Below are 22746 nucleotides of genomic sequence, written 5' to 3' on the forward strand. Positions count from 1 at the left end.
ATGGAGTCCAGATTACTTTGCAACATATCCTGTATTACTGGTCTCTGATTTTCCTTTGGGTTCACCTGGAAACATGGGACATAGATTTAAACTTTAGTGGCTCAGAATTCATGGCAGGAGTATGTGTTGTGGTGCTCGGATTGAAAACCATTTGATGCAACCAACTGGGTCATTCAAGAGAATGGTGTGTTTTCTAATGAAAATATTCCAGAGACAAACTGAAGTTTGCAATTAAACCTGAGAGAAATCAGAGTTCACAGTAAGATGCCACTGGGGAGAACAGTATTCAGCCAACTAAATAATTGGGGGTTTTTGGTACTAAATCAAATAGACAAAAGGAACATACTGTATAAACTATCGGGTATGTATATATATTTGTTTGCATGTATATTTGTTGAGTTAAGTAAAAAAAAGATATAATATATGCTTTGGTATTATATTTTATTATATATCTGAATTTTTAAGAAGAAAAGACTAGTGCTGCCAACATTGAATGTTGAAGTAGAAAAGCAAGGCATTCTTTGTATTATGAAAAACTGAAAAATAGACACAAATAAAAGACTATTTAATGAAAAGGAGGATTTAATTTATCTGGAAATTGTTGAAAGAGCAGAATGGCATTATATAGGCATACTGTGATGCTTCTTTTTTATGAAATAAAAAAGTATTTGTCTAAAAATATGAAGGATTAAGGCAGTCTGAATAGAATTCTATTATTGTTTATGGGTAAATAGATATCAATACTAAGGAGAAGGACATCAAGCATTAAATATCACCAAAACAACTTCAAAAAATAAGGGGTTAATATAATCCACAGGAGATCTGGCAGTAAGTGGAAGTGAATATATCAAGTACATAATAACAAGCTATCCTATTTCAAAAGAAAGATATAAATCATAGTAAGAGACCTTTAAAGCTCCTGGTGCAGTCATAAAGATACACAGAGCAGAGAGAAATTTTACAAAAGGTGAGAAAAGAACCACATGACTAATGAATAAAAGCATAAAACATTAAGAAGCTTTGAGAATACAGTAAGAAAGGCTATCACAGTTGCTGAATTACAATTACCAAAGGATATAAAAGACAATGATGGAGAGAGCTTGTAACTACATTACAAGGAAAGAATGTAAGAAAAATTAGTTCCTTGGTGGAAAAACAATAACAGAGGGCAAAGGAAAGGGACACCTGGGAAGTAGTAATAAAGACAGTTAACTCTGAACTATGTGAAAATAATGGACTAAGTGCTGAAAAATTACTGAATGAAAAAGAATATTCTTTTTACTAACCATTTTTTAATTTCAAACTAGCAGAAAAAAAGACTCGGTGTTGTCTGTAAATATGTGGTGTACTTAATGGAGAACAGGCATACAAAGAATAGTTACTAGTTAGTCTCTGTAGGTCACGTTGTGTTCCATCCTAAATGGATTAGATCTAGGCCTGGTAATGTTAACTATTTTTGCCATATCTCAGTGGAAGAAGAATTATACATAAATATCAATAATGGCAATCTGGAGGTTTACAGGCTTTTAAGGGACAGCAATATATTTCAAAATAATGCTGATAAATCAAAGTGAACATGTGAAATTTACTTCAGAGAAATACAAAATACTGTAGGCTAAATAAAGAAGGCATAGGAGTAAATATCAGATAAGGAATAAATATCCAATCAGAGGAGTAATACTGAATAAATACATCAAGAAAACACAAAACAAATAAATATTCATAAGAAAAAATATTGAACGATGTGTCCTTGTGTGCACATGCTTTTATACATGCAAAAGCAAATTGTTTTTATAGTATGTAATGTATAGTATATAATGCATTTCTACAGGCACACAACTTTCATAAATTTCAGATAGGGTTAATAAAGATTCTGAAAAGGACTGAATTCTTATTTAGCTGAAAAAAAATCATTCATTGATGTTCTTTTACAAATGTAAATGATATTTGATATTTATACAGCCTTTAAAAGTACCTTAGCAGTTATCACAAATCTTTTAATGTTTCCTGATGGGGTATTTCTTAAACTATCTTGATAAAATAAATAAAAAATATTTGAAGCAATATTAAATCATCAGATGGTGTTGTAGCTTAGTAGCCCCAACATTTGTTTGGTGTATCATGCTAGGGTGGGTATTAAGGGTTGAGACTAAAGAATACTGGCACAGTTGTGGAGCATAAGTTTGCTTTCACCTGCCCATGTCTTCTTAGTTTCTGATAATTACATTCTTAAAAGTCTGTACTTTAAAGGTCAGTCTTAATTTATAGCATGTGAATTAGTGACCTACTATCTTTATCAGTTATTAGATCTGAGTATTTTCAAACCTTTCAACTCATATTTTTCATGAGAGTTGCTTAGAGGGCTCAGATAACATCTCATTATGACTAATATCAGTAAAGGCATCATATAAGAATTTAATACATAATAGACTGTGATACAAAATATTTTAAAACTGATATTTTTACTGCGTAATTTAGAATATATCACTTTCCAGTCAAATGTCATGAACAAAAGTTTCTTTTGGTGACTTAAATTTTTGCAGTAATACTTTTTTAATGTGTTAAAGTAAATAAAAATCATTGTATGGGATGCTTGCTTAAAATTTGCTCTAGTCTGGAAAATCGGCATAATGAGCTGGCTGTTCAACTAGGGTGCCAGAATTTCCTAGAGTAGTATGATATTCCATTCTAAAGCTACAGACTATTGGTAGATTTTATAAACTTTGTTTTTGTTCTCTAGCAAAGCTTTCATATGTATTAGTCAATATATTGAACAATTCCATTCATTTTCTTAAAAATAAAGATTATAATAAATATTTTGTGTTCCATGTAAAAGCTAGCATTTTTAAGCAGGTCTACTTGGTTCGTTTTTTGTGGCAGAGGGAGAGGCAAAGACGTGAGGATTAGGAACAAGCTATATTTGCTTAAAGGACAATGAAAATATTACTTTTGCTTTCTAGGGAACAAACATTTATTTAAAACATTTTTTATGTTTCTTTCAGCTGTAAATTGAAGACTTTTGCATCCAAGGAGTTTTTCAAGTAACACACATTGATATAACAAAATCAGTTTGAAGTATTTCCAATTATCAATCACCTTTTGTTTTATAATAATATTAATTACCCCCAATTAAAAAATAGACAATGGGATTTTATGGTGTTGTGGAGACTCTTATACATTTTTCTTATTTCATAATTTCTTGTTGTATCATATTTTTAGACAGTTTTTGCTCTTAAATCTTCAGTACAGCCTCTATTAATGGAGCATGTGACGTCTTATTTTTGAAAAGTTAAATAACAAATGTTCATTGCAGATACATGGTGTCAAATCGTGGGGAGCTGAAAATCCTGTGTCATGGCTTGTTCATTGACTGATTTACTGGAAACAGCAAGTGGCTAACAGTCAGACCCTTGCAGTATCCCAAAGAGAATTCTCATCTCCGAGAGCAGCATTTAGTTTTCAAACAAAAATAAATTATATAAATTGTGATTTTACTCACAACTGTGTATTAAGAATTGACATAAATAATTTTTATACTTGTACTTGCTTATGCTTGTCTTGGTTTGAAAGACAGGTATCTGCTAGGGAGGGGCCTCCCTCTAGGGAGGACCTCCCTTGAGATGGTGAATTCAAATCCCCTCCGTCCAAATTATTATAATTTAGGAAAATTAAAGGAGCTTTCAGGCAGAGGTATGGGGACAGGAATAACAGTTCTTTACTGATATGTATGACAAAACAAACAAACAACAACCACTACAGCATTAATAATAAACAGAACCAGGAACCTTGAGGGCTTTCTTTCAGTGTGATCTTGGTGCCCCTGCAGGACTCCGAGAGGCCAAGCTGGAAGGATGGAAATCCCAGGCTGGTGGATGAGATCAGAAGCTCTGTGCTAGTATCTGGAGTGGCAGGGGTGTCCCGGCAGGGCAGGGCAGGGCAGGGCTACAGAGTAGCAGAAAGCCTCAAAGCAGCCCTGAAGAAGCAGCGGCGGTGGGACAGGGCCGGCCCAGCAGGGCAGGAGAAGGCGAGCTCAGGATTCCTGGGTACGCGAGCAGATGACGGCAGATTTCCCAGGATGGGTTGGAGTGATGACCGTGAACTCTTCCACAACAAACAACAGCCTGACCGTCCTCCCCGATGCTGAGAGCAAGAGATCCAAACTGCCCCCCCAGCTCTGTCCTTCACCTCCCCCAAACCTCGCGTTATCTCCCCCTCTGAGGGAAACTCCCAGAGACCCAAAAACAATAAGCGTAGCCAGGTGCTGCAATCTCTTTTGACCACTTCTTTGTTTTCCTCAAGCACCCACAGGTATTTAGTCTCCTAGCGACTTATGGGGAAAATATTCTATAAGTAAAAAAAACAAAACAAAAAACCAAAGACAAATCTAACCCCCAGCAATGCTTCAACTTAAGAAACAAAAATTCCTGGTCTCATTTTCCATAAATTTGACACAAATGTTGCTTTTAAAAATTCTTTGTGTAATATTTCTTTTTCTAAAATATATTGACCACACTGAAAAACTATGTCCTTGTTTTTTCTGGATATCTTAGCATACATAAACTCAATAATCAATAGTATATGAATACTAAAGTTTAGTGAATCCTTTTCAACAGGATGTCTTGTAAATCAGTGGAGTTTGGCTCAGACTTTCTTTACGTACTCATCAGTTCATGTTTATCTACAGGGTTCAGTTCAGTGTCATACCAGCCTAGGTCTATGTTGGGGGTTAGATTTGGTTTTTTTTTCTTCTCACAGAATTTTTTCCCATAAGTTCCCAAGAAGCCTTGATGACTACTTAGTCAGAACAAAAGGAGTACTTGAGGGATATGGCAGCACGAGGCTACACCTATTGTTTCTGAGTCCCTGGGAGTGTCCCTCAGAGGGGAGAGAGGATGAGCTTTGGGAAAGGCAAAAAGACAGATCTGGGGAAGGGGGAGGCACTCTTGCTCTCAGCGCCGAGGAGGACGGTCAGGCTGCCCTCTGCCTCTGCCTCGTCCTGGGAAATCTATCGTCATCTGCTGTGTACCCAGGAATCCTGAACTCGCTTTCTCCAGCCTCTCTCCCCACCGCCGCTGCTTCTTCGGACCTTTGAGGCTCTCCTGCTACTCTGTAGCCCTGCCGTGCCCAGCCCTGCCGGGACACCCCTGCTGTTCCAGCTGCCAGCGCAGACCTCATCTCATCCACCAGCCCGGGACTTTCCTTCCTTCCAGTTCGGCCTCTCGGAGCCCTGCAGGGGCGCCGAGATCAAACTGCTCTGGGCTTTTGTAAAGGAAAGCCCTCAAGGTTCTTGGTTCTGTTTATTATTGATGCTGTAGTTGTTGTTTGTTTGTCGTTTTGTCATATATACTAGTAAAGAACTGTTATTCCTACCCCATACCTCTGTCTGAAAGCTCCTTTAATTTTTTTTTTTTTTAATTGGAATAATTTGGAGGGAGGGGATTTGAATTCTCCATCTCTAGGGAGGTCCTGCCCTTTCCTAGCAGATATCTGTCTTTCAAACCAAGACAGTCTAGAATTGGAAGCAGTACAGCTCTAACAATAGGAATCCTTGCTCAGTGCAAATATTCGTGCTTTTTAGTGCATGAATATATCTGAATGTTTTTTCAGGTTGAAACACAGGAGTGTTTTAACTCCAGCAAGTTAGTTATGTGGCACAAAGGGGAAGGACTGTGGTGCTCATTCATTCAGTATCTGAGACCCATGTTGTGTGCTCTCCAGTGGTTCAGACTATAAAGCAGATATGTGACGTCCAGAACTCAGATTTAATGAGGTGCTTGGTGCTGACTTGAATATCTCAGAGGTGTTGCTCTTGATTGTCTAGCTCTGCCAGCAATCTACAGAATATACACAAAATAGAAGAGGTTGTTGGTTCTTAGTAAAGAGCAGAAGAGGGAATTTCAGTTACTGGTCTCAGGGGCCAGCAAGAAAGGCATTGTTTTTGAATGAGAGAAGCAACTCTTCTACTTTTTAAGATTCAGCATATGTTTCACAGATACAGTGTTTAGTGCCAGAAAGAACTAGTGGATAATCTAGTGCCCCCTCCTGTAAATGAGAGGTTTGTGCATTTCATTTGTTTTTCTGTACTAGTTTAAATAAAATAAAATAACCACTCTTCCCCTAAAATGCTTGAGTGATTAAAATACCTAACTCTTCCTTTTTTTTTTTTTTTTTTTTTAATCTGCTCTGATAGTTACTCACCATTGTTGCAGAAACAGGAGGAGAATACACTTTGTATGTGTTTATCATTGACTTCAGCTCCTGGTATTTTCATGTCTTTGTCAAGTTAGAGAAAGAGAACTTCAGTGTTTTTTACACTACTTTTCTAAAGAGAGCTTGCCTCCCCATTGCCTTCACACAAGCTGTAGTGGAAACATCTCCAACACCCAGGGCACCAACTCTCTCTCCTTCAGTGCTTTGGCATTCGCAGATATGTTTTGCTCACATATTCTCGCTCCTCTCTTCCAATGACTGTTGTGCAGCAGTTTCTCGTTCTTTTAAATATGCTATCCCAGAGCTGTTACCACTGTCACCAGTGGACTCATCCTTGGACCTCAGTGGATCCATCTTGCATCCAACTAGCATGTGTTCCAGTGCACACAGGGCAAGCTCCTAGCATTTCTCACAGAATCCACTCCTTCCACCAAAATCTTACCACTCAACCCCAATAGAATCCTCCAAGTTTCACAGTTTCTGTTATGAGAGTCTCCTTTGACAAGATTCCCAAAGGGAAACAATTGAGATTACTAAGTCTCATCTATTCATATAAATAGAAACAGATCATGTGTTCTTAATGATTCACTTCAGGGTTTTTTTAATTAGGAACTATCAAATTAGGAATTGGAGTCTAAAATCTTGTAAAGTGTAAAAGTAATTTTTCCCAAAATTAGGTGTTCTGCATGTATGCTGATAATACTTGCCCAATGCCCTTCTCCCTTTTTAATTCTTATCTAATAGGGCTGAATGTGAGCCATCGTGTCCCTCATTACTCAGATAATTTCAAAGCTTTGGTCCGTAGTTTTACAGGCATTTTGTTGCTTATGTCTGTGAAGTAAAAGTAATGTAGGTGTGTGATATCCACATTTAATTTTATCACAACGTCTTAAAAATTCTGAATACAAAATAAGTGAGAAATGTTTCCCTAAATACAGTCAGAGAACATTTGAATATGAATGTTACAAATACAGTAGAGAGAAGTATGATCAAGTACACAGAATAACAGTAAATTCATAGTATTGTTTAAAGTACATAAATTGTCACAGAAAGCAGTTTTAATAATTAGACCAATTTAGATGGGAGATTTGAAATCTAGTTACTCTAGAGTAACTATCTAGGAGTAACGCTAGCCAAGGGGAGCTCTATACTGGCCACATTTCCTGTTCACTCACCTATGGTATGCAGTGCTCCAGAGGCTGAACACAGGGACTTAGAGTCAATTTACAGCCTCCAATGTGGTAAGTGATAAACTAGGTCCAGGATCCCTCCAGGAGCCCAAACAGAGGTGACCAAGGACAGAACTGGAGCAGTCTTAGGCTGAGCTGGAATGGGGTTCCTGGGTTCAAGGCAGAGGCTTAACAGAATCCCCAGACAGACCTAGTCAACGTCAAGAGGGTGCCCTTACATCCCAGGCAGTTTCTGATTTTTTCTTAGACTTTTGTGATGGAGAAAAAAATATCATCTATGTGTTGGAAATTTAAAAGTTATTATTATCATCATAAAAAAATGTTATATAAAGAATGGTACAATTTCCTGGTATTTTTCAAACATTTTGAAATGAAAGTTGTATAGAATTATTAAGATTTTTTTTTATTTTACGGATATATCGAGGAAGGGGGAAAAGTTGCAACAGATAAATGCAATCAATTAAAAAGTCTAAATGTCTAACGTGATAAATCCAGTAGAATTATAAGGAGACACAGTGTTGGACATATAGAAGAAAGTTCTTGCACAATATTTAACTGGTGGATTAAAATATTAATCTACCATCCATAGAAGGTGGAAGCTAAGGTGAGTGGTTCTCTGAGTAATCTGCATGGATTCCTTGATTACAATTATATTAAATTATGCAATAAAATGTGTCTTTTCTGGCAGATTTCAGTATCTACCTCAATACATTTTCAAAGAGAAGAAACAGGAAGAATTGAAGTCTCAGAATAAGATCACCTGTAGTTTGAATTAAAATGTTTAATGTTTATCCTCTTACTTTGTATTGATAAGTTGTTCTTTAAAGGCATTTCAGGACTGTCTTATTATCACCCTTAAAAGATGAAATAACATAACTGACTCAGACTTAAAATGACAGCATTTCAAAATTTTATTCTAATGTTAAGGAACAACTCTTTAAAGATGTATTTGCATTTTGATGTAATATCTAAATATGAGCAACTAAAGTGGCAGATACTCAGGAAAACTCAGTCTAGAAGTACTTTTTCTTTTAAGACCCATGCAGTTCTTAATTTTACTGCAGAGTGGGAGTAATTAGACTTGTATTTTAAACTTTATCTCCATCCAGAGCTGCATGCCAATTTCCCTTCATGCACTACAGAAAATAAAATAAGAGTCTTTTAACAGTTTGATCACTGCATACCTATATGAGGTTTTCATTTTAACTACTTTAGTTACATGAAATACTAAGGTTTATGGGAAGAAGTCAAATGAGAATTAGCTTCATGGATTACTATTCTTCACTTCCTATTTTTAGTGCCTCCAAATTTCTTTAGTGTGCATCTGGCCATACTGATAGCATCTGATAAGTCAGTAAATGCAACTTTCTCCTTGTTACTGGGAAGTGGCCACAGGCCTTAGGCCTTGTATGACCATTTTTTGATCTGACAGCTAGATTCTCTTAGGACTCTTCTGAAGTGTCATGACCTGAGCTGTTTTTATATTTTCTTTATTCACTGGTGAAGTGACTATATCATTTATACCAAAGGTTTGACAACCCTAAGCAGTTGCTGTGCAACACATGTTGGGTCTCTGTGATAATTAGGTCTTGAAAAGGCTAGGAACCAATGAGAAAAAACAAAGGTTCTGTTTAGGAAGCATCAGATAGCCCAAGGATGACTCAAGACGGAGGAAGGAGAGTTGTATCATGATACTGGTCATAGAATCATAGAATCATGTGGGTTGGCAGGACCCTAAAGATGATCTAGTTCCAGCCTCTGTGCTGTGGGCAGGGACGCCATCCACTAGAGCAGGTTACTTGCAGCCCCATCCAGCCTAGCTGTGAGCACTCCCGGGTATGGGGTATCCACAGCTTCTGGTAACATGGTCCAGTGCCTCACCATCCTTACAGTAAAAAAATTCTTCCTAATATCTTACCTAAACCCACAATCTTTTAGATTATTACCACTTTCCTTGTCCTATCACTACATGACCTTGTCAAAATTCCTTTAAATCTTTCTTGTAGGCTCCTTCAGTACCCTCAGGTACTGAAAGACCACAGTTAAGTCAGCTGGGGATCTTTCCTTCTCCAGGCTGAGAAATATCAATCCTCTCAGCTGTTCCTCATTCCTCTAATAAGTTTACTGGACCACCTCTGTACTCCAACAGATTTATGTCCTTCTTGTGCTGGGCACATCAGAGCTGGATGCAGTATTCCAGGTGAGCCTTACCAGAGCACATTAGAGGGGCAGAATGACTCACAGTAAAAATTTTTCCCTTCTGTTTGGGAAACAGTGAAATGCTAATTTCAGGATTCAGAAGGGCACTGAAAATTTGCATATAGCACCTGAGAAAATAAATAAATATTGGAAAAATTTCTTTAAATAAGGAAGTTACTGGTAGTATTAATGAGGCTTTTCAATATTTAGACAGTTATTCTGTTCAAGCATTAATTGTACTACTAATAATTTTGACATGGGACTATTCTTCCATCCCAACAAGATTTTGTGTGTAACAAATACTGTTGCAGAACATCAAATTGTAGGGCAAGTGTAATATATTTGAGTTTTTAATTTGGTTCATATATTAATACTTGCCAGAAGGACTCAAGAACAGGGTTCCTTCCCCTGTTCAGGCAATACTTATAACAATTTTTTATAGAGAACTGAAAAGAAAACAGCTGGTTCAGAAATTGAATACGGCGACATTTTAAGAGAGGTAAATTATATAAGCCTCTCACAGGTAATGGTCCCAGTTATTCAGTTTGACTGTTAACCAAAGAAGTATTGGTCACATACAAGTTGGATTCAATTTAGTTTTATTTAGATTAGCTGTGAAAGAAAGAGGTAAGAAATGTACAGGATTCCGTGGAAAATGCTCAGAAAGTTGCATTCATCTTTATACCTGTCCAGGGTCCTCCAATGTCCAGCCAAGGCCCTCAGACTGGGTATTCTTGAAAAAGACAGTTTGATTTAGCATGTACACGCAAAAAAAAATCCTAGGACAGTTCTTGGTGTACACCTTATCATAGCTTCTGGGCCAGCAGGATCAGTGTCTTTGTGGGAGGCCTAAACTGCACAGCCTGCGCCAGGTGGGCCTGCATCTTCTCAGTGGAGCACCCAGACTCGTCTGCCTCTGCTCTTTGTCAACTGCCCTTGAGCTTGGTCTCACCAATTACACCAAGGAGCTGCTTGTGCAACTCCTCACAGCTTGTGTGGTACAAAGGCCTGTGTATTAACCACCATGTGCAGCCTAGGTGAAGTAATATGTATCTGTATTGTTTCTATGATCTGCTCAGGGAAATTGACTTGTAAGTGCAAGCTCATTTTGTATATAAGGTGTTTGCATCACATTTATGAAAAATGACACATTCTAAGACCCTGAAATCCAGATGAAAATCAACAACTTGTATTAGGCCTGCAGACAATCAGAACACACCATTGCCCATAATGTTATTTATTTATGTCACAAAGACAAGATTACATGTATCATGAGCGAACAGTTGAGTGTTCAGAAGTCTTCTTTGGTCATACTTTATTATTCTGTCAAGAGAATAATTGAAAAACTTTGACATAGGAACATCTGGCTTTATAGCATGCAATTACCTTCTGCATTTAAAAAGTGTTTCTTAAGCCTGGCACTTTTCAACATTTCATATCCACAGTACTATACACTTCCATTAATCATCCCTTGGACCTTTATTCAGTCCTTAATGATCATACATAGACTTCTCATGGAGTTGCTTTTTTTGTCAGTAACGCTTCTCTAAAACTGGGCTTTTTCCAGCATTGCAAAGGCAAGACAAAGCTTTCATATATTTCAACACTGACATTTTTAAAACAAAGACCTTTTTTTGGTTCTTTCAGACATCCTAATGTACTTGACAAAAAGAGTCAAAGGGTGAATTATTTTTATCCATGTAGATGAATAACTCTGAAATTAATCAATAGATTATTAAAGTACTTTACAGAACAAGTAATTTTTTCAAGGTTAAATAATGTAGAACTTTTTTTTCCTCCTTTTCCCAAACACCTGATTATTTAAGTTTTAACTTTTTTTTTTGTTTTATAAATCAGAAATAAGTGATTGCAGTGAAGTTTCAACCTAAACCCTTAGTTTAGTTCTAAACAGCTCATGAGTCTAAATTTGAAGAGTGGTAATTTACTGTTCTAAAAATAAAACCCTGCTTTTTCTCATTCATTTGGCTGCTGTCTTGAGATACGGAAACAACAATTAATATAATATCAAACTTGTGAGCGTCCTCATTCTCAGATGTATAAAATGCTCAGTGCTGCTATAAATATTTCAGGGACTGACCGTGAGAATTAGATCATTTACTAACTTCATAACCACTTAAAACTTGGGTTATATATTACCTTCAAAATTCTATTAGAGTGTTGGATTCTTCTTTTGGGCATTTTTCCTTTTCTTTTCTAATGAATATTTACCATTGAGAAGGAGCTTGCTTTAGGAAGAGACTTCTTTCCTTTTTGAAGACTGAATTATGACCATTTAATTTCTCACTGGAATTATGTGTTCTGTTGTTCCTTATGACTAGACATTGGACTATGGCAATGCAAAAGAATAATTCAATCCTTCTTCTTTTGTTTTCTTTATTTACATGCTTGCTTTATTTCTAAGTTAATGTTTTTCCTCCTATGTTATTTTTTGTTTTCATCGTTTTGAAGCCTCATCTGGGAAACTGCTTAATTTAGTATTGTATTTACCTTTCAAATTAGTTTCTTTTTTGAAGCCAATCTATCTCTCAAGATGGACAATTCCTTAATCATGCAGGAAATTAATTAACTTAAGTGTACTGACTGCACACTGATGCAACCCACCAGCAGTTAGAGTTTCATGCATACAATTAAATGAAAAACTCAACTTCCGTTAAAGTTCTATAGCTTCTGTCACAGAAATGTCTCATTTAGTTTTTTTCTGAAATACCGGTATACCAATTTTATAAATGTTAGTACTGCAAAAATGCAAGCTACAATTAAAATTCCAGGGAAACCAGAGCTCTTAAAATACTTATTTTGCGTTGGAAATACTTCACAGAAGCAAAATTTACAGGCAATTATCCATTTTGTTGGCCTTTTTTGCTATCTAAAGATAACTGAAAATGCCTATTAGCATTTAATATTTATGTGATATCTTCAAAAAAATTAAATCCTGAGTTATCAGTTTAGACAGCAATAGATTTTCTAAGAAGGATAAGAAGTTGGTGGAGCTTTTTTTGCTGTTTGACAATGTAGGTCAGAGCAGTGTCCTTGCTCTGAAATGATTTAATATAATTTGGATAGAACATTTCCAGGGGAAAAAAAGGCCAGTAACCAAGGCTGTCATGCTACAGACACTCACATCTATAATGAATACCATTAAGACCCATTAAACTCATCAGTGAAATTGGAAACATAAAAAAAAATATTGATATGCCTAGTCCTACAAAATACTTACTCTTTTAGTGCTTGAACAAAGAATTAAGTTAGGTTAGTGTCTGAACTTCAATGTAAACATCATACAAACTGAGTTGATGGAACAGGAGGGGTATGTTAACTTAATCAGTAAATCCTTCAGGATCTTTCAAATCAAATAATATATTAAATATTGGGTTGGCATCAGCTTTGCTTTTCTAGTGTGCAACTGGTTGTTTCTAAACAGATCTGGATTTATTTAAATGAGAGATCTGAGTTTTAATCTTGTGTCCTTAAATCTGCATTGTGGGGTGGATCCTTTGCAAAAGATGTTTATTATGAAGCTTGCTACATGAGGTGTTGCTTTATGGGATCAAGGCAGTCATGAAGAACAAAGGAAAGGATCCCAGAAATATTTGTTAATTAGTATATGTTGTATACAAATACAGGAGAAACAGTAAGCTGTAAGTGGCTGCTACTTGAATTTTTTTTTAATGCAAGTACTGCCTAATTTAAGCATAATTTAACAAAATCAGATAGATCATTGATCAGGTACTGTTCCATTTGGTATATCCTTCCTCTCCTTTGAAGGGACAGGTGGCTAGTCTCTTTTTTAGTGTATTATGCTGTGTAAGTATTAAGCCCCAGTGGCATATATGCATAGGCCTTATCAAAATGTGTGATAATTTGCCCTTTTTAAATCAAAGCTCTTTATATAGTAGTTTTATTTCAACATGCAAATAATACCAATAAGAAAGAATCCACATAGCTGCAGTTTGCATCAAAAAAGCACTTAGGATTTTTGTAGTGCATATATATGAGTAATGAGATATATGTATGCACTTAGTCATTCTTAAATGTAAGTCTTTGTTAGCCTAAGGCTTTGGTAGAATTAGAATGGGTTTCAGCACTGTTTAAATGTGTGGTATCAATCTTTTTTTTTTTTTTTTTTAATTAATTCCATTTTGGTGAATCTGGCATATGAGGAAAGGTAGCAACTATATGCTTAATTAAGAAGTTTTGGGAAAACTTTGCTTCATATTTTAAAAAAAGCAAAACTGTTTTCTCTTTGTAATATTTTTGGTATATTGAATGCCTAAATTAAGGCCTGCATTACATCGTAATAATCAGTGTATTGACAATTGTGACTATCAGTGACAATATATTTGTAAGAACTGTAGTTTTAGATGACTTTTAGAAATTAAAGCTAGTCTGGTACATGAACAAGACAGGAATATTTAAACTATACAATCTTTGTCAAGATTATAGCTATCTGACAGTGTACATTTCAAATATTAAAGTAAATGTATATTGTTCCTTTTCTGGAAGAAATAGAGAATGTGCACTATGCTATTAAAAAAAGAAAATACTTCAACCTTGAATTCCACTTTACAATGTAAGATGGGAATTATGTGTTAGAAATTTGAGGGCAAATAAAATACTAATTGACTTCACTAGATCAGAATTAGCCTAAACCAGGTGTGGGTTTTTTTGTTTGGTCTTTTTTTTTTTTTTTTTTTTTTTTAATTACTACGTAAATAGTGTATAAAGGGAGGGAATGGAGGCATGTTGTTGTAATGAAGTGCACGAATGAAATTTTGATTCTGAAAAATGTTAGTCCCTTATTTCTTCTGTAAACAGTGGTTTACACACAAATTAAGTACATGGGAACCTCACTGGCATATCACATTTACACACACAGTCTTGTTTTCCAGTTCTACTGTTCCCTTTCTTAGCAATAAAGGTGCATTGTTTCAGAAAGCATTTCTTTTTTCAAATACTTTTTGCAGTAGATAACAGTCAGTGCTGTCAACTATCCACAGTGGTAAGATAGTTTAAGTCTCTGGTTCACAGCCAAGATTCTCCATGAAGATTTCTAAGATTTCATGAAAGACAGCTGCATAAGGGAAGCCTACTCTGTTAGCTGAGATTTACTATGCAGGATTCTGTGCAGCTTGAGAGGGTGCTACATGTTTTGAATTATAAAAGAACATGAGACAGCTGTGTTTCCTTTATGGAAGATATGGTGTTTTACTTTGAATTTTAGGAAAATATTGTAGATGATGCAGCATAACTATGTTTGGAATAGTAGCTGACACAGAAGTAGATTGAACTGCCAATGTATTATTGGAATGGTGAACAGCTTTGTGATTTGCTGAGAAGATAAATTGATGTGAGAAAAGGGACAGTTGTATCAACAGAATTAATTTTGTCAGTTTGCAGATCTACTTTCTGGGAAGAATCCCATAGAACCCATGAACTATAAAAACTGGATTTTATGAACTGTGAACTTAATTAGAGATCAGGATGGATGTAAGGATAGATGTACTAATAAATACCTGATCTGATAGGTAAACTAGGGTTTTAGCTATTTTAGAAACAAAATTAGTCTTTTACTGTGAACATATTTGAACATTTAGAGTGATATTTTCTTATGTCTTGGACAATAAACTTGCAATTTATTTTTCACATGGTTTTGTGATTATTGAAGAGAAACCTTCTTATAGGCAGAATATATATGAGTCAAAATACGTGTTAGGAAATGTGGTTTACAGACTTATTTTATTGCAATTGTTTTATAAGACCTCTTCCAGTAATAGGTTTTTTCTGAAATATACAAGCAGTGAAAGGTTGTTGCCTCTATCTCTATATTACCTAACAATTATTTTTGAGTGAGAATTTAAATAAAAGAACAATTTTCTCTTGCATCATTAGGTAATATTATTATAGAGAGAAATAGCTGTACCAAAAAGAATACCCCTAACCTCTACCTTCGAAAAAACAAGCCTTAAATTAAACTATACTTCTTACAGCTGAATCAAGAAATTTGTATCAACTAAAGCCAGTTTATGGCTGTTAGACAGTGTGTTTCATTCTAAAATTCACAATGAAAATGCAGAAATATTTGATATTTTCTAATTGAAAGGTGTAGGCTTCTGCCTCTTACACTTTATACATAGTCTATTGCAGTTCTGACTTTAAATGATACAGAGCAATGTACATTCACCACATCCTGTTGCAATCTAACAGTACTATTTTTCTGTTTGTTTATTTTTGTTTGTTTTTGGGTTTTTTTTACTTCATCATCTGGATTTCTGGATCTAGAATTTGAAGTCAATTTCATAAGCTTAAAAAACTTAGATTCTATGTGTCGTTCAACTGAAATGAATAGTCTGAGCTAATGTGTTTTCACAGTATAAAAACATTCTTTTGCAAGTATGTGAAGCAGTTTTAATAGCCTGTGATGTCAGTCAAGCCTTTTGTCATTTATATCAGTGCCTGAGGGAACAAGGGTGCTAGTACAGTCCTAGACATTTGGAGAGTTGACTTAAACATGTTCGTGTTTTGTTTTGAGAAAGAGTGGGTGGGAAAATATGAAGAGAACACTACCTCTAAACAAATATTATTTCAAAAGTCTTCCTCACAGAATAGCACCTATACAAACTTGTTAGTTATTTATTTAAGTAAGGTTTGGGATTTTATTCCACTTAGAAAAATCACTTCAAGATTAATTATTATGAATAGAGTTTTTCTCAAAATAAAATAGGAATCCTTATGTCTGAACATAAAATGGCATACTTGTTTACTAGCATTTTATTTTAACTACAGGAGGAGTTGTTTATAAATACATGGAAGGGCATAGGTGAATATGTTGACATTCTGAAGAAGTGCCTCCTTACTGGTTTTGGTGAGAAATATATATTGAATTATTGGCTTGATGGAAGAATTGTCTATCTAACGTTTATTCACCATCATTATAAACATGGTATCTCATATAAAAATAAAATAACAAAAGAAAAACCCCACCAAAACCCTAAAAAAACCCCAAAACCACAAAACCAAAAAACCCAACAAAATCTAAGTTCACTTTCTTAATGAGCCAGTCAAGATGAAGGCTAGTATAATTGGAGCAATATGCTTGTGCTAAAAAACAAGCAGAAAACCAAAACAATAAAAAATCCAAGTAATTTTGTATACTGAGTCTAATGGCTCATAATTTTTTTTTTTCATAGAAAAAATGAAACCATAAGGTGCTGTAGTTTGGATTTATGACTAAACCAGGGTTGACAGCATAACAAAGTACTGGCGACTTCTGAGCCGTTCTTGCACAGAATCAAGGTTTTCTTTCCTGCTTCCCCTGTCCCCATAGTGAGTAGACAGGGGCATAGGCAGGATACTGGGATGGAAAAAAAAACCTAAACAGACCCAAACTGACCAAAAGGATATTTCATACCATATAACTTCATGGCCAGCAATAAAAAAGCTAGAGGGGTTGAAAGACAGCTGCTAATATTTGGAGACTGTTTTGATTGATCTATTTGTGGAATATGGTGAATCATTGCTTTTGCATCACTTCCTTTTTTTCTCAGCTCTTCACTTATTAAACTGTCTTTTGAAGAGTCTTTCTTGCTTTTGCTCTTCCTATTCTCTCCCCTTACTATTGTTTGGGGCATGGAAGGGAGGGAGTGAGCAGCTGTGTGGTGCTTGACTTCTAGCTGGCGTCAGTCCGGTAGAATTCCCTGCTCTTCTTGTACATCTAATAACTAATTTTCAAATTCACACAAGTGATGGAATATTTGTTTTATTTTTATACCATGACTATAGAAAATTATTTATTCTTGAAAGGTAGATGTCTGTTTTATCTTTTTAGATAGTGGTTTGCATAACCTAGGCTCTGTTCTCCGTATCTTGAATGTGAAATTCACAAGGTACGAATGTTTCCCTGGTACCCAGAGCAATGTTCTGTCTAGCCCATTATCTGACCTGTGTAGACACAAATTCTTTCTAGCCTGAGTGCCATGTACTTCCATCTTTACGGTGCTGTGCCTGACCATTAACCTGGTTGTGTAGTTTCTGACTTAGGACTGATTTGTATCCCATCACTTGGATGGGCATAGTGTACAATTTTGTCTGTTCATGCTTGTTAAATTGCTACTAACCAATATATAAAAAGTCCCAGAGAGGGCATGTCAATGAATCCTAGTTTTAATATTAAAGTTTTCTTGACAATAATGTTTTTTTTTAATTTGTTTTAATTCAGGCTCTCTGGAATGAATATACCTCCTCCAGTTATAAGCAACAAAAACTGGCTCAGACTACGTTTTGTAACAGACAGCAATCACCGATACCGTGGATTTAGCGCCCACTACCAAGGTACATTTAAAGAAATAAATTGTAATTGTGGCTGTATTTATTAGAAAAAATAGTGCTTGAAGTTGTAGGAATGGGAAGGGCCACTTAAAAAACTCATAAAAGTATAGTTTGTTTTTCAACCTGCTATATCAAATTACACTCTCTTAGAATATGAGCAGTGATATTTACATTATTTTACATTACATATAGATATTTACATTATCTAGTGTATCTAAATTCAGTTATCAAAATAAATTACAGGAGATATCTGCTTTACTTTAACCTGTGCAAGCACTTAGCTTTTAAAACGGTCCTAGTATTCTGAAAAATACTGTGGAATGATGACAGAGAGAATGTCTTTATCATTAAATAATGGGATTGACTCTATGCTTGTATAAGTCATATTTGTAAAGCAGTGAGTAAGTTTCTGTTTACCAAAGTAGTATTTAAACAATATTACCTTTTACTATATTTTGGATTACTTTCCATTATTAAAGGTTTAATTAACCAGAAAGATTCTTACCCACTGTTTTTATGAACAAGCATTTATTTTAAACAAGAGTGAAAGCATCTGAAGCATAACTTTGGGCATTGTAATACTGTAAATAATATTTTTTCAGTATGTAAAAATGTGTATCACCACAGTGTATCAATGGATCTTCAGGGAACAGTAACCCCTTTTATGTTTTTGTGCTTTTTCCATTTATCTGTTGAAAAAAAGAATCACGGCATTCCTATCAAGACCTAGTTCAGGAATTTCTTTTACAGTTTCTTATAGGAAATCTAGCATAGAAAGAGATTAGTTACATAAAGTTATTCAGAATCTGATAAAATTAGTCAGGAAATGCAAAAACTGCAATTACCAAAAGTCTATGACTAATGTTTTTAATTTGATTTTTGATAATTGCAAATTTTACACCTCTGTGTGATTGCCTCAGATAGAATATTCTATACAAGAACAGAAAAAACTAATTACTATTTTCTGCAGGTATTGTATATCTTTATTTGGACTTCCTTAGTTCATAGATGTTTTGGAATGTGTATTCTGAATGAATTTATGTGAAAGATGCTAGATGATTAATGTAGCTTCAGGGCTGCTTACTGGTTTATAAAAACCACTGACTCATTTCTTGCATGATATCTTTCATACCACATATGATAAACCACACTCTTTACTAAGAAGTAGCTAGTTTATGGAACTGTAAAAAGATGGAACATAGGAATTCTCTCTAATAAATCTACCCCACAATTGAGAAATCATGTAATAACTATTTTGGTGGTTTAAGTGGAGTGTTTTGGATTGTTTCTTTTGAATTACTGAGAAAAGAACAAACCATGTCTCATGGTGAACATACATGCATTTCTGCCAAAAATGTGAGGTAATATATAATGAAATAGAACAGGCTTATGTTTGTTTACTTCTAAAAATGTGGGTTTTTATCAAAGATTCATAAAATGTGATAGTTGGTAGGTGTAGGAGATTTGAATATGCTGTGTGTCTTCTATTTCTCCTTACTGCCTAAGAATGTAGTGATTAAATAATGGCATTTTTACTATTCTGGTTTGCTCATTTAATTTGTACTGGTGTATTGCTGAATTTATGTTAAAGTGGAATAAATACTAAGTTGTCAAATGCTGAAGCAACCCACCATACTTAAAGTGAAGAAAATGTCTTTTGCTACTCTAAAATAAATGCAGGTGGTAAAACAATTTAGCATGAAAAGGAATTAAATGTGCATACTCAAGACTATATGATCAATAAAAAATAACCTTGATAATAGAAAATAGAAAAATGCATGGTCAGATAATAGGGAATGTGTAGTTTCTGGTAGGTTAATGGTAGCCTAAAGAAGAGAGTGTGAAGAAATTAAATAAATATCATAGAATCATAGAATGGTTTAGGTTGGAAGGGACCTTAAAAATCATCTAGTTCCAACCCCTGTGCCATGAGCAGGGAAACTTCCACTAGACCAGGTAGCTCAAACTCTGCCATGAACACTTCTAGGGTTGGGATATATTAAAACACCTTCATACATTTAGAAGATAAACATTAAATGTATAGCACAAAATATCTCATTTTTTTGAGAAATGTAACCTTAAATTTTTCAGTTAGAGATAACTTTAAGCCTTTTTGTAATAACAATTTTCAAACTTTAATTTCACTTATATTCAACATGAGTTTTCTGAAAACCAGATAACTAATAAAAATTTTAAACGTATTGCAAAAAGCCATGTAGTACAAATGCTTGTTTTTATTTTCAAGAGTTTATTTCTGCATTACTTTTGAGAGGGAATCTTTTAATTCTTTCAATAGCTTGTTTTATCTGAGTGCTACACAGTAGTAACTGTGTTAAAACCTTGGTCCCTCCCCTGCTTAATTGATGCAGATTGACTGTAACTTCTTTCTGAGTTTCCTTCCTGAAACATATTTGCTACACAGTACTACTATAATCAGAATTACTGATTTCTTAGTACTTCTAGTTTAATTTTCTTTAGCCTATTGTTACATGTTTTTAAGGACCTGGACTTCAAATTCTCAACTTCAGAACACTGCATAATTTTAGTTTGTCACTGCGTGGCACTGCAGTACCCTTTTCATCTATTCGCTCCCTTTTTTGACTGATTTTGTTTGCACTAGTGCACATTTTGTTAGTGTATTTGGGTCATGGTTTAACCCTAAGCAGCAGTAAAGCCTTCCCACCACCATTCACTCATTCCATCCTCAGAGTACAACAGAGCAGAAAATAGGAAGAGCAAGAGTGAAAATTTCATGTTTGAAATGAAGATGTGGGAAACCATTCATCAATTGCTGTCCTGGACAAAATAGCCTTATTATAAAATCTTTAATGACTGTTTTGGGTTTTGGAAAACAAAGAAAAATAGTAAAGAAATTATGAAAACTACCCTTACTCTCCTCTTTTGAAAACTTAACTTCATTCCAGACACTTCCTCCTCTATTCCACCACAGATTACTCTTTATCCCTTTGGTGATGTGACAGCCAGTGCAGGAGATTCAGGTCAAAGTGTAGGAGTTAATTTCTGCTGTTCCTTATTTCTCAGTCTTTTCTTCTGCCGTTTCTTCCCTCTTACTCATTTCTTCTGCCTTGATGTGCGTTGACCATGGGCCATCGTCTTCTGGGGGAAGAACCTGCTCCAGTGTGGGTTATCCATGGACTGCAATCCCTTTGAGGGTATTACTAGCTGTGGAATAGAGCATGCATGCTCTGACCTTGTTCCTTTCCCTCTGTATTTATTGCTTTTTCTTAAATACATCTTCATAGAAATGTCACAAATTCTACTGATGAGCACAGTTGTGTCCTGTGATTGTCCATTGTGGAGCCAGATGTGGCCAGCTGTGACCAGCATGGGATAGCTCAGTGCTTGCTGAAGGGAGAGCTGATATGTTTAGCCCTATACCCCTCTGCTACTAAATCCCTGGCATTTATACCAGTCACATTCCCTTCTATTCTCTTAAATTTATGAAAAGGGTTTTTTAAGATTCTTTTTCATAAGGCAGCCCCACATGGCTGAGCTTCAGTGTAATACCTAAAGCTATGTGGCCTAGGCATTTGAAAAGAAGACTAAAATTCATGCACTGCAAAGTCAAAATATAGTTGTCTATCAAAACAAAAACAAAAACAAAAAACCAAAACAACAAAAAAACCCCAAAACAAACAAACAAACAAACAAACAAACAAACAAACAAACAAACCCCAAAAAATCCCACAGCAAAAAAAAAATTGAAAACCTATGGTATTACATATTTTTTTGTAAACACATTTTTAATGCAATTAAACATATTTTCCTAATTTTCTGTTTAAGACTTGCAAACAGGCATGGGCCTTTAAGGCCTTAAAAGTTGTTTGTTTTTTTGTTTTTTTTTAATTGACTTATACAGAAGAAATGAAATTTTATGAGATGCATGAAACTGTAGAAAGCTCTCAGGTTGATTGAAGTACACAGTCATGTGAGTTATGTGTATTAATTTCTTTTAATAGACAATTTTATTTATGAAAGATAGTAATTTATTAAGTATTTATTATTTAAGACATTGATAAACAATACCCAATGTGATTAGAAGATAAACTTCAGTAAAAAATTCCAATTAGAGGAGAATCAAAATGTTTCGCTATCTAGGTTGTGGTGTCATAACCCACTTAATTCTTGCTTGTCTGGTCATCTGTGGTTCAGCACCTTTTTCTGTTCACTGAGAGTTCCTGGCCCTGATGCTTTATCTTCTTGTTGCTTTGTTAAAACTCCCTTTGAGTCAGAAACTGTTGGCTGAAGTAGAACAAAAGCTTCTTTGGATCTTCTTGAAGCAGCTGCTTCACTGTTTCTTGGCACCGGTAATCCTCTTCTGCTGTTTCTAAAATTAGTTGTGCTTTTTTGCTCCTTCCATTTGCAGCTCCTTTTGATTGCTGCTTTCTTTTGGTTACTTTTTGCTCTCCATCATTTATGTATGAATCCATAATATTATCTAAGTGGACAGAAGGGATTAAGTTAGCTTCACAGCATCTGGTCTTACTGACTGGCATACACAAACTTCAATCTTCTTTATATCAAGCATACACAGATCCCGGAAAGGCTTTCCAGAAAAAAAAAAATCTGATAGTTAGACGTTACTTTAAGCATCTATAATTTTGCTATCTTTTTAGATCCAGGATCCTTTTCCTCTCACTCTTTGCCTTTGTCCTTCCTTAAGCTCTGAAAGGTTTCAACAGTAGCCCTACAATTGCTAATCACTGCACTTGAGAAATACATTTCTTAACTGATTTTGTTTCCTTCCCTTTTTTGTTTACCTCTGTTTAAACCATGTGCA

General features: G+C 35.1%; 1 protein-coding gene across 3 annotated transcripts in view; it reads left to right on the forward strand.

Annotated features, from left to right (window-relative positions):
* The window catches only part of CSMD3 (CUB and Sushi multiple domains 3), a 585345-nt gene that overhangs the window by 192509 nt on the left and 370090 nt on the right, over positions 1-22746 (forward strand). For all 3 annotated transcript variants that reach the window (XM_063423509.1, XM_063423591.1, XM_063423676.1), the window contains exon 6: positions 17836-17948. In XM_063423509.1, coding sequence (XP_063279579.1) covers positions 17836-17948 — 113 coding nt within the window. The remainder of the gene's footprint in view (positions 1-17835; positions 17949-22746) is intronic.

The sequence above is a fragment of the Prinia subflava genome, chromosome 1 (genome assembly GCF_021018805.1).
Source record: "Prinia subflava isolate CZ2003 ecotype Zambia chromosome 1, Cam_Psub_1.2, whole genome shotgun sequence".
NCBI classification, from domain to species: domain Eukaryota; kingdom Metazoa; phylum Chordata; class Aves; order Passeriformes; family Cisticolidae; genus Prinia; species Prinia subflava.